Source organism: Schistocerca gregaria, chromosome 1 (assembly GCF_023897955.1).
Source record: "Schistocerca gregaria isolate iqSchGreg1 chromosome 1, iqSchGreg1.2, whole genome shotgun sequence".
NCBI lineage: Eukaryota > Metazoa > Arthropoda > Insecta > Orthoptera > Acrididae > Schistocerca > Schistocerca gregaria.
Window position 1 is genome coordinate 843658251 of NC_064920.1, and position 14382 is coordinate 843672632.

At 41.7% G+C, this 14382-nt stretch overlaps 1 protein-coding gene across 3 annotated transcripts in view; it reads left to right on the top strand.

Annotated features, from left to right (window-relative positions):
* The window catches only part of LOC126272461 (uncharacterized), a 531522-nt gene that overhangs the window by 141032 nt on the left and 376108 nt on the right, over positions 1-14382 (top strand). For all 3 annotated transcript variants that reach the window (XM_049975341.1, XM_049975356.1, XM_049975349.1), the window contains exon 7: positions 13518-13652. In XM_049975341.1, the coding sequence (XP_049831298.1) occupies positions 13518-13652 (135 nt within the window). The remainder of the gene's footprint in view (positions 1-13517; positions 13653-14382) is intronic.

Genomic DNA, 14382 nt, shown 5'->3' on the forward strand with positions numbered 1-14382 from the left:
CCCCCCCCCCCCAAGCCTCTCATAAGTGATCCGTACTGTGGGGGGGGGGGGGGAGATAATATGCATTCATCTTTGGACTCTAAGCATTATCTTTGGCTGTTCCACCATGTTCAGTTCAATTCTTTGTGGCCTTGTATGTGTTAAGGTTAATAAATGAACTATTCCTAAATGGGTGTGGTTATCGGAGCAATAAACCTGGTAGTCCTCCTCACCTTAGTTAAGCAATGTCAGTTATTTGTGTATATTGTTGACATTGAAACTTTTCTACAATGAGCTACTAAATTATTGTAAGATCTAGACAATATACACCTATACCCAATGGCCACATCTTACATGAATATCTCTCACTGTCAGTTAACAGATTCTGAGGACTTAAGCAGGAGCACTTGCTGGTATATGTGCATACCTGTAAGTATGGGTAGTGATGGTCCAGCCAAAAAGGTGGAGTTATTACATTGCTTCTGGCATTCAAGTAAATTGCAAAATCAGAGAAACACTGAACATACAGTGTAGCTGCAGAGTTAGGGAAAGACACAACAGAAAAACCACTAAACATATACGCTTTCAGCCAGAAGCTCTTCTTCTCAAATAGAGAGCGTATACACGCACAGTCACAGTCACGCAATGACCACTATCACATGATGGGAGAAGCAATCTAGGTTGGGGGAGAGGGGGTGGGTAGCTGAGGTGGGAAGGGGGTGGGAGAGCAGAGACAGGGGTGGGGGGAGATGGTAAAGTGCTGTTTGTAGGAGCATACAGGGACAAGGTGGAGAGAGGGTAGGGCATCTATGTGCAGTTGGGAGGTTAAACAGCAAGGGCCACAAAAGTAGGGACGTAATAAAACTTTGAATGCACTTGTGTAATATAAGCTATGGAGTTGGAACAGGAAAGGGAATAGGTGGGTAAAGGACAATGACTAACAAAGGTTGAAGCCAGGAGGGTTAGGGAACATAGGATATATCGCAGAGAGACTTCCCATATGCGCTGTTCAGGAAAGCTGGTGTTGATAGGAAGGAGCCACATGGCACAGGCTGTGAAGTAGTGATTAAAATGAAGAATGTTGTGTGTGGCAGCATGATTGGATGGGGTCTGGGTGGTCCAGCTGTTTCTTCACCACAGTTTGTCAGTGACCATTCATGTGGACAGACAGTTTGTTGTTTGGCAACCTCACATAGACTGAAACACAGTGGTCTCATCTTAGCTTGAAGATCACATGACTAGTTTCACAGTTAGCCCTGCCTTTGATAGTGTAGGTGATGCATGTGACATGAATGGAGTAGGTGGCTAGTGGGAGTACGCATGAGACAGGTCTTGCATCTAGATCTATTACAGGGAAATGAGCCATGAGCAAGGGGTTGAGAGAAGAGGTTGTATAGGAATGGACAAGGATATTGTGTAGTTTTGGTGGGTGGTGAAACAGTGGGCAGGTAGGTCAGAGGGTAGGACATTCCTCATTTCAAGCCACAACGAGAGGTAGTCGAAACCCTGATGGAGAATGTGATTCAGGTGCTCCAGTCCTCATTGATACTGAGTCATGAGGTGAATGCTCCTCTGTTGCTGGACAGTGGGGCTTTGGGTCATTTTACTTCCCTCCTTTTCACATTCCCCCTCCCCCACTCTCTAACATCTTAACTGCACCAAGCTGCCTTACCCTCTCTTCACCTCGTCTCTGTATGCTCCCACAAACAGCACTTTAACATGCCTCACCTGTACCTTGCTTTCCTGTTCCCTCCCCTCCCCAGTTACCCCCACCACCCAGATTGCTTCTCCCATCATGTGCCGTTTCTTGCAGTCTGGCCCCGACAGCCAGAGACAGAGATCATTTGTGTGTGAGCTGCATTTATGTGAATATATCTATGTGTGTGTGTGTGTTTGTTATCTATTTTGGAATAATAACTACATAAACAGTACTTTGGACCAAACTGTTAATTACTTTGGAATTAATTAATGGCTAACTTTGCTAACATGTTGTGAAATAGAGCCAAATAAATAAAATAAATAAATGGAAACTAGTAATGGGTGATTATTTTGCTCAGATGTGTACATTACTAACTTCATTACACCCATATATGAACCATGCTGATGAATTGTTCTTGTCAAAATGGTTTCTTATCTCATTTCTTTCACTGTTAGCCCACTGTTCACTTGGGATTTAATCTCTTTTATTGAAATACACTCCTGGAAATTATTTTTAACAATTAGTTCATGAGCCCACTCAAAGCGTAAATGGTTGTAAAAGCATAGTTGACCTCTTAGCAACAAATAATCCTGGACAAATAGAGAGTATCATGATGAATACAGGGATTAACAACCACAAGGCAATTGCTGTTACACTGATTACTGTAACACCCACAACCATAAAAAAGAAACGCAATGTACATCTATTTAAAAAAGCTGCTAAAAATGCTCTTAATGCCTTTTTAAGAGACAGTCTCCACTCCTTCGAATCTGATCACATAAGAAAAGATATGAAATGGTTTCAGAGAGCAATTGAGAGATTTATACCATATAAATTAATAAGTGATGGTACTGATCCCTCATGGTACACAAAATGGGTCAGATTGCTGTTGCAGATGCAATGAAGAAAGCATGCCAAATTTAGAAGAATGCAAAATCTCCAAAATTGGCAAAGTATTTTAGAAGTTCAAAATATAGCACATGCTTTAATGTGAAATGCTTTTAATAATTTCCATAATGAAACCCTGTCTCAGAATCTGACAGAAAAACCAAAGAGATTCTGGTGATACATAAAGCACACCAGTGGCAAGACTCAATCAATATGGCTCTGAGCACTATGGGACCTAGCACCTGAGGTCATCAGTCCCCTAGAACTTAGAACTATTTAAACCTAACTAACCTAAGGACATCACACACATCCATGCCTGAGGCAGGATTCGAACCTGTGACCGTAGCGGTCGCGCATTTCCAGACTGAAGCGTCTAGAACCGCTCGGCCACACCGACCGGCCACCCAATCAATACTTTCATTGTGCAATAACAATAGTGAAGTTACTAAAGGAGAGTAATTAAAAGTGGTATTCTGAAACTTGTTCACCAAAGAAAATGTAGTAAGTATTCCTGTGTTCCACTCAAGAAGAACTGCAAAGATGACAAAACAAAGAAGTAGATATCCTCGGTGTAGAAAAGCAGCTTAAATTACTTAATAATGGTCCAGATTGTATACCAGTCAGGTGCCTTTCAGAGTATGCTGTTGCATTACCTCCATATTTAGCAATTACATACAACCACTTGCTCACAGGAAGTTCTATACCTAAAGACTGGAAAACTGCTGAAGTCACAACAATACCCAAAAAGGGAAATAGGAATAATCTGCTAAATTACAGGTCCATATCACTAACATTGATTTGCAGTAGGATTTTGGAACATATAATGTGTTCGAACATTATGAATTACCTTGAAGAAAACGATTTATTGACAAATGGTCAGAATGGATTCAGGAAACATCGCTCTTGTGAAACACAACTAGCTCTTTATACTCATGAGTAATGATTGCTATCAACAGAGGAAGTCAAATTGATTCCATATTTTTAGATTTACAGAAGGCTTTCAACACCATTCCTCACAAGCGTCTTCTAACCAAACTGCTTGCCTATGGAATACACCTCAGTTGTGCGACTGGATTCATGATTTCCTGTCAGAAAAGTCATAGTTCATAGTAATAGACAGAAAGTCATTGAGTAAAACAGAAGTAATAGCTGGTGTCCCCAAGGAAGTGTTATGGCCCTCTATTGTTCCTGATCTCTATTAATGACGTAGGAGACAATCTGAGTAGCCCTCTTAGATTATTTGCAGATGACGCTGTGATTTACCATCTTGGAAAGTCATCAGATGATCAAAACGAACTGCAAATGATTTATATAAGATATTTGTGTGGCGTAAAAAGTGGCAATTGACCCTGGATAAAGAAAAGTGTGAAGTTATTCACATGAGTACTAAAAAAATCTGCTGAATTTCGATTACGCGATAAGTCACACAAATCTGAAGGCTGTAAATTCAACTAAGTACTTAGGGATTCCAATTACAAATGACCTACAATGGAACAATCTCATAGATAATGTTGTGGTTTGAGCAAATTACAGACTGTTATACATTGGCAGAACACTTAGAAGGTGCAACAGATTAACTAAAGAGACTGCTTACACTACACTTGTCCGCCCTGTTCTGGAGTATTGCTGTGCGGTGTGAGATCTGCATCAGGTGGAACTGACAGATGACATCAAAAAAGTCAAAGAAGGGTGGCTTGTTTTGTATTATCATGAAATAGGGGAGATAGTGCCACAGACATGATATGTGAATTGCAGCAGCAATCATCAAAACAAAGGCATTTTTAGTTGTGACGAAATCTTCCCATGAAATTTCAATCATCATTTTTCTCCTCCAACAATTGCAAAAATATTTGTTGGCACCCACCTACATAGGGAGAAATGATCATCATGATAAAATAAGAGAAATCAGGGCTCACAAATAAAAATTTATGTATTCATTTTTCCCGCACCTGTTGGAGAGAAGAATGGTAGAGAGACAGCCTGAAGGTGGTTCATTGATCCCTCTGCCAGGTGCTTAACTGAGAATAGCAGAGTAATCACATAGCTGTAGATCTTTAGAAAATGGGGAGAGTTCAGAAACGTCACCTGGAGCCTCTGGGTCAGAGGATGCTTACTGGACAGGATGAGAAGGAGAGTCTTTCCTTCTCATCCCATCTAGCAAGTCTCCTCTGATCCAGGGTTTGGGGTGACTTTTCTGAAGTCTCCTCTTCTTCTAAACCTTGCTAGTCCTTTTATTCATCCCTCTTTCTTTACCTTCAAACTTCTGGCAGAAAAAGGAGCCCCTGGCTCAGAAGAGCACACAGGTCTTTAACCTTTATATGAGTTTTGTCCTTCTGCCTCTGGGTAGGTGGATTTTTTATCTGTCCAGTTGTATAATATTCTCATGACTAAACTGGTATGCCTGTGTCAGACATCTTCTTCTGAGATTATAAAAAGTGATAAATATTCTCCATAGAGTGGCCCGTATTTTGTGGATGCAAATCCCACAAAAATTCTCATCTTGTATCAGTCACTGGTGTAACCTTAGTTGTATTACAGTGTGATCTTCTACTACATACCAAATACTTAACACCGTCTTAGGATCTGTATTAGACTGAGACCTTCAACATTGACCAATGTTTCAATTGTGGCAGCAATGAGTATGACCCTTAATACTCAGCACCAGTTCCTGGTGGATAAATTAGTTACACAGAACCTGATTTCTGAAGCCCCATTGCACAGAAAATAAACAAGCTATAGAAGCTTCTTTAGACCAGTTATCATTTGAGCCCGAAAGAAAATAAATCATCTTGATTTGTAACTCCTATTTAACAAGAATGCTTCTGTACTAGCCAGTTCACAAGATTAACCAGCATTGTGAAATTTTAATTTCCGAGTTGCTCTGTTGGTGCAACATTCATATGCTTGCCAAAAGTAGAATGTCAAACACTATGAACATGTTTGAAATATTGATGCAAATGCATTTGTCAGACATGATGTAAATGTTCACTAGTGGGTTGAAAATAACTAATGAACAACATGTGGTTAGTGCCTTCATCTGTCCTGATCTACGTGTAGAATGGTCACAGTCTCTTCATCAGGAAGTTCCAGCATTTCACAAAGAGGCAGTGGTCCTCATGCAAGCTCTCCAGTTCATCTGCTTGGGCTGAACAATATCTTGATCATATCTGAGTCATTACAAATACTACCAGCTCCAAACATTGCAGATATATATTAAAAACAAAGATTCCAAGACTTACCAAGCGGGAAAACGCCGGCAGACAGGCACAAGAACAAAACACACAAACACACAAACACACACACAGAATTACTAGCTTTCGCAACCGATGGTTGCTTCTTCAGGAAGGAGAGGGAAAGACGAAAGGATGTGGGTTTTAAGGGAGAGGGTAAGGAGTCATTCCAATCCCGGGAGCGCAAAGACTTCCCTTAGGGGAAAAAAAAAGGACAGGTGTACACTCGCGCACACACACACACACACACACGCACGCATATCCATCCGCACATACACAGACACAAGCAGACATATTTAGGCAAAGAGTAAGGGCAGAGATGTCAGTCGAGGCGGAAGTACAGAGGCAAAGAAGTTGTTGAAAGACAGGTGAGGTATGAGCGGCGGCAACTTGAAATTAGCGGAGGTTGAGGCCTGGCGGATATCGAGAAGAGAGGATATACTGAAGGGCGAGTTCCCATCTCCAGAGTTCGGATAGGTTGGTGTTGGTGGGAAGTATCCAGATAACTCGGACGGTGTAACACTGTGCCAAGATGTGCTGGCCGTGCACCAAGGCATGTTTAGCCACAGGGTGATCCTCATTACCAACAAACACTGTCTGCCTGTGTCCATTCATGCGAATGGACCATTTGTTGCTGGTCATTCCCACATAGAAAGCGTCACAGTGCAGGCAGGTCAGTTGGTAAATCACGTGGGTGCTTTCACACGTGGCTCTCCCTTTGATCGTGTACACCTTCCGGGTTACAGGACTGGAGTAGGTGGTGGTGGGAGGGTGCATAGGACAGGTTTTACACCAGGGGCGGATGCAAGGGTAGGAGCCAGAGGGTAGGGAAGGTGGTTTGGGAATTTCATAGGGATGAACCAAGAGGTTATGAAGGTTAGGTGGACGGCGGAAAGACACTCTTGGTGGAGTGGGGAGGATTTCATGAAGGATGGATCTCACTTCGGGGCAGGATTTTAGGAAGTCGTATCCCTGCTGGAGAACCACATTCAAGGTCTGATCCAGTCCCGGGAAGTATTCTGTCACAAGTGTGGCACTTTTGGGGTTCTTCTGTGAGAGGTTCTGGGTTTGAGGGGATGAGGAAGTGGCTCTGGTTATCTGCTTCTGTACCAGGTCGGGAGGGTAGTTGCGGGATGCGAAAGCTGTTTTCAGATTGTTGGTGTAATGGTCGAGGGATTCAGGACTGGAGCAGATTCGTTTGCCACGAAGGCCTAGGCTGTAGGGAAGGGACCGTTTGATATGGAATGGGTGGCAGCTGTCATAATGGAGGTAGCTTGTTGGTGGGTTTGATGTGGACGGATGTGTGAAGCTGGCCATTGGACAGATGGAGGTCAACGTCTAGGAAAGTGGCATGGGATTTGGAGTAGGACCAGGTGAATCTGATGGAACCAAAGGAGTTGAGGTTGGAGAGGAAATTCCGCCAGGACTCAACCTCCGCTAATTTCAAGCTGCCGCCACTCATACCTCACCTGTCTTTCAACAACTTCTTTGCCTCTGTACTTCCGCCTCAACTGACATATCTGCCCTTACTCTTTGCCTAAATATGTCTGCTTGTGTCTGTGTATGTGCGGATGGATATGCGTGTGTGTGTGTGTGTGTGTGTGTGTGCGCGAGTGTACACCTGTCCTTTTTTTCCCCCTAAGGGAAGTCTTTCCGCTCCCGGGATTGGAATGACTCCTTACCCACTCCCTTAAAACCCACATCCTTTTGTCTTTCCCTCTCCTTCCTGAAGAAGCAACCATCGGTTGTGAAAGCTAGTAATTCTGTGTGTGTTTGTGTGTTTTGTTCTTGTGCCTGTCTGCCGGCGTTTTCCCGCTTGGTAAGTCTTGGAATCTTTGTTTTTAATATATTTTTCCCATGTGGAAGTTTCTTTATATATATATATATATATATATATATATATATATATATATATATATATATATATATATATATATAAAAACAAAGATTCCAAGACTTACCAAGCGGGAAAGCACCGGCAGACAGGCACAATGAACAAAACACACAAACACACACACAGAATTACTAGCTTTCGCAACCGATGGTTGCTTCTTCAGGAGGGAGAGGGAAGGACGTAAGGATGTGGGTTTTAAGGGAGAGAGTAAGGAGTCATTCCAATCCCTCTCCCTTAAAACCCACATCCTTTCGTCTTTCCCTCTCCTTCCTGAAGAAGCAACCATCGGTTGCAAAAGCTAGTAATTCTGTGTGTGTGTTTGTGTGTTTTGTTCATTGTTCCAGTCTGCCGGCGCTTTCCCGCTTGGTAAGTCTTGGAATCTTTGTTTTTAATATATTTTTCCCATGTGGAAGATTCTTTATATATATATATATATATATATATATATATATATATATATATATATATATATATATATATATATACCCTCTCCCTTAAAACCCACACCCTTTCATTTTTCCCTCTCCTTCCTTCCTTCCTGACGAAGCAACTGCCAGTTGCGAAAGCTCGAATTCTGTGTGTGTGTTTGTGTGTTTTGTTCATGTGCCTGTCTATATATATATATATATATATATATATATATATATATATATATATATATATATATGTATATATATATACCCTCTCCCTTAAAACCCACACCCTTTCATTTTTCCCTCTCCTTCCTTCCTTCCTGACGAAGCAACTGCCAGTTGCGAAAGCTCGAATTCTGTGTGTGTGTTTGTGTGTTTTGTTCATGTGCCTGTCTGCCGGCGCTTTCCCGCTTGGTAAGTCTTGGAATCTTTGTTTTTAATATATTTTTCCCATGTGGAAGTTTCTTTCTGTTTTATATATATATATATATATATATATATATATATATATATATATATATATATATATATATATGCAGATGAGATGGATATGTGTGTGTGTGCGAGTGCACACCTGTCCTTTTTCTACCCTAACGTAAGTCTTTCCACTCCCGATTGGAATGACTCCTTCCATATCACTTTGCCATGAAGAAAAATAATCCTGATCCCACTCCTAATGATCCAACTCCCCAAGACACTATCCAAATTGAACCCTGCCTGGAACAGTTCCGTCCTCCATCACTGCGGGACCCACCTCCTCTTCCTCAAAATCACCCTCTCCAAACCTTCCAGGAATTTCTGACTTCCAGCCTTGCCTCTCAATATTTCTTGAAAAACCTTAATCCTACTCCCAACATCACCACAGCCAAAGCCCAGGCTATCCGTGATCTGAAAGCTCACTGATCCATCATCATTCTTCCGGCTGACAAGGGTTCCACGACCGTGGTACTTGATTGTCAGGAGCATGTGGCTGAGGGACTGCGTCAGCTTTCAGACAACTCTACATACCAAGTTTGCCAAGGTAATACCATTCCTGATGTCCAGGCGGAGCTTCAAGGAATCTTCAGAACCTTAGGCCCCCTACAAAACCTTTCACCTGACTCCATCATACTCCTGACCCCACCGACACCTCACACTCCTACCTTCTACCTACTTCCTAAAATTCACAAACCCAAACATCCCGGCTGCCCCATTGTAGCTGGTTACCAAGCCCCCACAGAAGGTATCTCTGCCTACGTAGATCAACACCTTCAACCCATTACATGCAGTCTCCCATCCTTCATCAAAGACACCAACCACTTTCTCGAACGCCTGGAATCCTTACCCAGTCTGTTACCCCCGGAAACCATCCTTGTAACCATTGATGCCACTTCCCTATACACAAATATCCCACATGTCCAGGGCCTCGCTGCAATGGAGCACTTATTTTCACGCCGATCATCTGCCACCCTACCTAAAACCTCTTTCCTCGTCACCTTAGCCAGCTTCATCCTGACCCACAACTTCTTCACTGTCGAAGGCCAGACACACCAACAATTAAAGGGAACAGCCATGGGTACCAGGATGGCCCCCTCGTATGCCAACCTATTTATGGGCCGCTTAGAGGAAGCCTTCTTGGTTACGCAAGTCTGCCAACCCAAAGTTTGGTGCATATTTATTGACAACATCTTCATGATCTGGACTCACAGTGAAGAACAACTCCAGAATTTCCTCTCCAACCTCAACTCCTTTGGTTCCATCAGATTCACCTGGTCCTACTCCAAATCCCATGCCACTTTCCTTGACGTTGACCTCCATCTGTCCAATGGCCAGCTTCACACATCCGTCCACATCAAACCCACCAACAAGCAACAGTACCTCCATTATGACAGCTGCCACCCATTCCATATCAAACGGTCCCTTCCCTACAGCCTAGGCCTTTGTGGCAAACGAATCTGCTCCAGTCCTGAATCCCTGAACCATTACACCAACAACCTGAAAACAGCTTTCGCATCCCGCAACTACCCTCCCGACCTAGTACAGAAGCAAATAACCAGAGCCACTTCCTCATCCTTTCAAACCCAAAACCTCTCACAGAAGAACCCTAAAAGTGACCCACTTGTGACAGGATACTTCCCGGGACTGGATCAGACTCTGAATGTGGCTCTCCAGCAGGGATACGACTTCCTAAAATCCTGCCCCAAAATGAGATCCATTCTTCATGAAATCCTCCCCACTCCACCAAGAGTGTCTTTCCGCCGTCCACCTAACCTTCGTAACCTCTTAGTTCATCCCTATGAAATCCTCAAACCACCTTTCCTACCCTCTGGCTCCTACCCTTGTAACTGCCCCTGGTGTAAGACCTGTCCTATGCACCCTCCCACCACCACCTACTCCAGTCCTGTAACCCGGAAGGTGTACACGATCAAAGGAAGAGCCACGTGTGAAATCACCCACGTGATTTACCAACTGACCTGCTTACACTGTGACGCTTGCTATGTGGGAATGACCAGCAACAAACTGTCCATTCGCATGAATGGACACAGGCAGACAGTGTTTGTTGTTAATGAGGATCACCCTGTGGCTAAACATGCCTTGATGCACGGCCAGCACATCTTGGCACAGTGTTACACTGTCCGAGTTATCTGGATACTTCCCACCAACACCAACCTATCCGAACTCTGGAGATGGGAACTCGCCCTTCAGTATATCCTCTCTTCTCGATATCCGCCAGGCCTCAACCTCCGCTAATTTCAAGTTGCCGCTGCTCGTACCTCACCTGTCTTTCAACAACTCCTTTGCCTCTGTACTGCCGCCTCAACTGACATCTCTGCCCTTACTCTTTGCCTAAATATGTCTGCTTGTGTCTGTGTATGTGCGGATGGATATGTGTGTGTGTGCGAGTGTACACCTGTCCTTTTTTCCCCCTAAGGGAAGTCTTTCCGCTCCCGGGATTGGAATGACTCCTTACCCTCTCCCTTAAAACCCACATCCTTTCGTCTTTCCCTCTCCTTCCCTCTTTCCTGAAGAAGCAACCATTGGTTGCAAAAGCTAGTAATTCTGTTGTGTGTTTGTGCGTTTTGTTCATTTTGCCTGCCTGCTGGCGCTTTCCCCGCTTGGTAAGTCTTGGAATCTTTGTTTTTAATATATATATAGAAAGAAACTTCCACATGGGAAAAATATATTAAAAACAATGATTCCAAGACTTACCAAGCGGGGAAAGCGCCGGTAGATAGGCACTATGAATAAAACACACACACAGAATTTGAGCTTTCGCAACCGGCAGCTGCTTCGTAATATATATATATATATATATATATATATATATATATATATATATATATATATATATATATATATATATATATATATATATATATATATATTATGTTCGTGTTATGGACAAATTCAGATATTGCAGATATTGGTTGAGCTGCAAAAGTGAAAAACTTTGGTAAACTTACTCAATATACCATAATTTCAGGCCTTCCATAAGAAAAGGATTATGTGATTCTCATCAAAAAGGATTCAAAGCATTACATATACTTACTTATTCCTAATTCCAGTGTATCTGAATGCATTATTGAACATGAAGCTAGGATATAAAACACATGGAAAGCGGTCTGCTAAACACTTGAATGTGAACTGCAAAGGTAGCCATGTAGATTTTGATGATGGAGAGGGTATGAATACCATAACGTGCAACCAGTTCTCCCTAGAAGTTCATGTTTTTTGGATTGGAGATGCAGTACACAATCTCTAACATCAGTGGAATGGATTCCTTTTTATCACATTAACTTTCTCAATCCCCTTCATAGGATAGGTTTTAGAGACCTCCCAACTTGCCCATACAACTCATCTTAAGAAGATACTTTAAATACCATATTCTTTTTGTGTGTGTGCTATGGTAACCAGTAAATCTTATTCAAGATTATAAACATCCTGAAACCTCAATTTCACAACAGCATCACCACTATGGTCATATCATAAAATGCGAAACATACAAAATAATCATAAACTTTCAGAGAGATTGTAACCTACATATATATCAGCTACAAAAGCATATTTAATAATTTATGTATTAAATGTATTTTGAATAACGCTGTGTGTAATGTACTGATATGTGCTTAGAAAACCACTAAATTGAGGGCACATGAAATTTTACAGGGTTCCATACCTCACTCAATCAAAATGGACCCATTATACGATCACTTTCTTTTAAGTCTATCTGTCTGTCTGCCTCTCCGACTATGAAGACCCCTTTTTCTCAGGGAGGGGTAGAGGTACCAAGTTGAAATTTATGACATTACAGATCTGCGGTCCATTGATGGTGTAAAACATTTAAGCTTCTAAGTCAGGTCAAAAGATCCATTCAGTTAGGTCACATATTTTGATACTTGCAAACTCACTCACCTAGCCCTATAGTGTTCTTCTCTTTGACCCGCAATCACAAAATTTGACAAGAGGCAAGGTCTCACAATAAAAATAAAGAAACAAGTCTGAGAACTGTTAATTTGTAATTATAACAAATAAAAAAATTGCAATATTTTGTCTGTCTTGCTGCCCGTCTGATAAGCACCCCTTTCCTCAGGAACAGGTAGAGGTAGCAGACTAAAATTTTTGTCAAGTGCTAAGGTCTATGATCACTTGGTGGTGTACAAAAGTTAAGCTGTTAATCCAACCAAAAAGATACAGCTGTCAGTACAAGACCCCTTTTATCTCAGGATTAGATAGAGGTATTAAGTTGAAATTTATGTTAAGTGCTAAGGTTTATGGTCTCTTGGCAGAGTAAATAATATAAGCTACAAACTAAAGGCAGTCAAATGATGTGCGATAGATGTCACATGTTTTGATACTTGCAGACTCATCAAAACCTTTACATGAAGTGTGTATATACATGTCGAGCCAGCTGGTCTACTGGTATTGCATGCCTGTGGGAACTGAGAGGGCATGGGATTGAATCTCACTCAGACCATAGACTTTTCTGTCCTCATTTTAAGCTAACCTTCACCTCTCAATGAAGTGGGGAGTCACCAGTATCTACAGTAAACTGTAAGTCCTGTTACTCTAGCTCGATAATTGCACCAGGCCATTGAATCATATGAAATTATTATTATTATCTTGTATTACATAATTAAATTTGTGCGGAACCTTCAAAGCATGAATCCTACTTGCACTTGCCAAGTTTTGTAATTGTAGTTTACTGTTATTTTTATATTTCTTCCATTTTTTGTAGGAAGATATCTGTTTATGCCAAGTTCAGTAAAATTCAGGAAGATTCTAAATAATAACAACTTTCACAAATAATATTGACTGCTTAATTTAGTGTATGCCATAATATATGACAATGACTTGACTGGTTTGTCAAGGATAAGTGATATGTTATGCTATCTGAGTATAAATATGTATAAATGTACCCATTTTTAAAATTTCAGGTCAATGAATCTGACACCTCAATCAACAATAAATATGAACGCTTTTCTCCTAGCAGTTGGTTCCCTCAAAATACGTGGAGCTTCCTCTCTGTTACGCTCTCCAAAATCTGTTTTAACAACAGTTAAGGAAACGCGGTAAGTTGTCGTTCACTTATTGTACTTTCACATATTTATTGATTTGTCAGAATTATGCTTCACAGCTCGAGAAAAGGGTTTGTCACTAATTTACTGGATTAACCTATTGAATCTTGATAAGTTAGTCGAGATTTGAACTTCACTTTTAGGATCTGCGAAGGTGGTCACAAGGAACTGATCCATGCAGCAAAATAACAGATTGATGACGGGGGTAGGGTCTGATGACTTTGTTGGGCATGCTGGGGTGGATAGGGAGGATAACAAACTGTTGCTATGGGTGGTTGTTGTTGTTGTGGTCTTCAGTCCTGAGACTGGTTTGATGCAGCTCTCCATGCTACCCTATCCTGCGCAAACTTCTTCATCTCCCAGTGCTTATTGCAACCTGCATCCTTCTGAATCTGCTTAGTTTGTTCATCTCTTGGTCTCTCTCTATGATTTTTATTCTCCACACTGCCTTCCAATGCTAAATTTGTGATCCCTTGATGCCTCAGAACATGTCATACCAACCGGTCCCTTCTTTTTGTCAAGTTGTGCCACAAAGTCCTCTCTCCCCAATTCTATTCAATACCTACTCATTAGTTATGTGATCTACCCATCCAATCTTCAGGATTCTTCTGTAGCACCACATTTTGAAAGCTTCTATTCTCTTCTTGTCCAAACTAGTTATCATCCATGTTTCACTTCCATACATGACTACGCTCCATACAAATACTTTCAGAAATGACTTCCT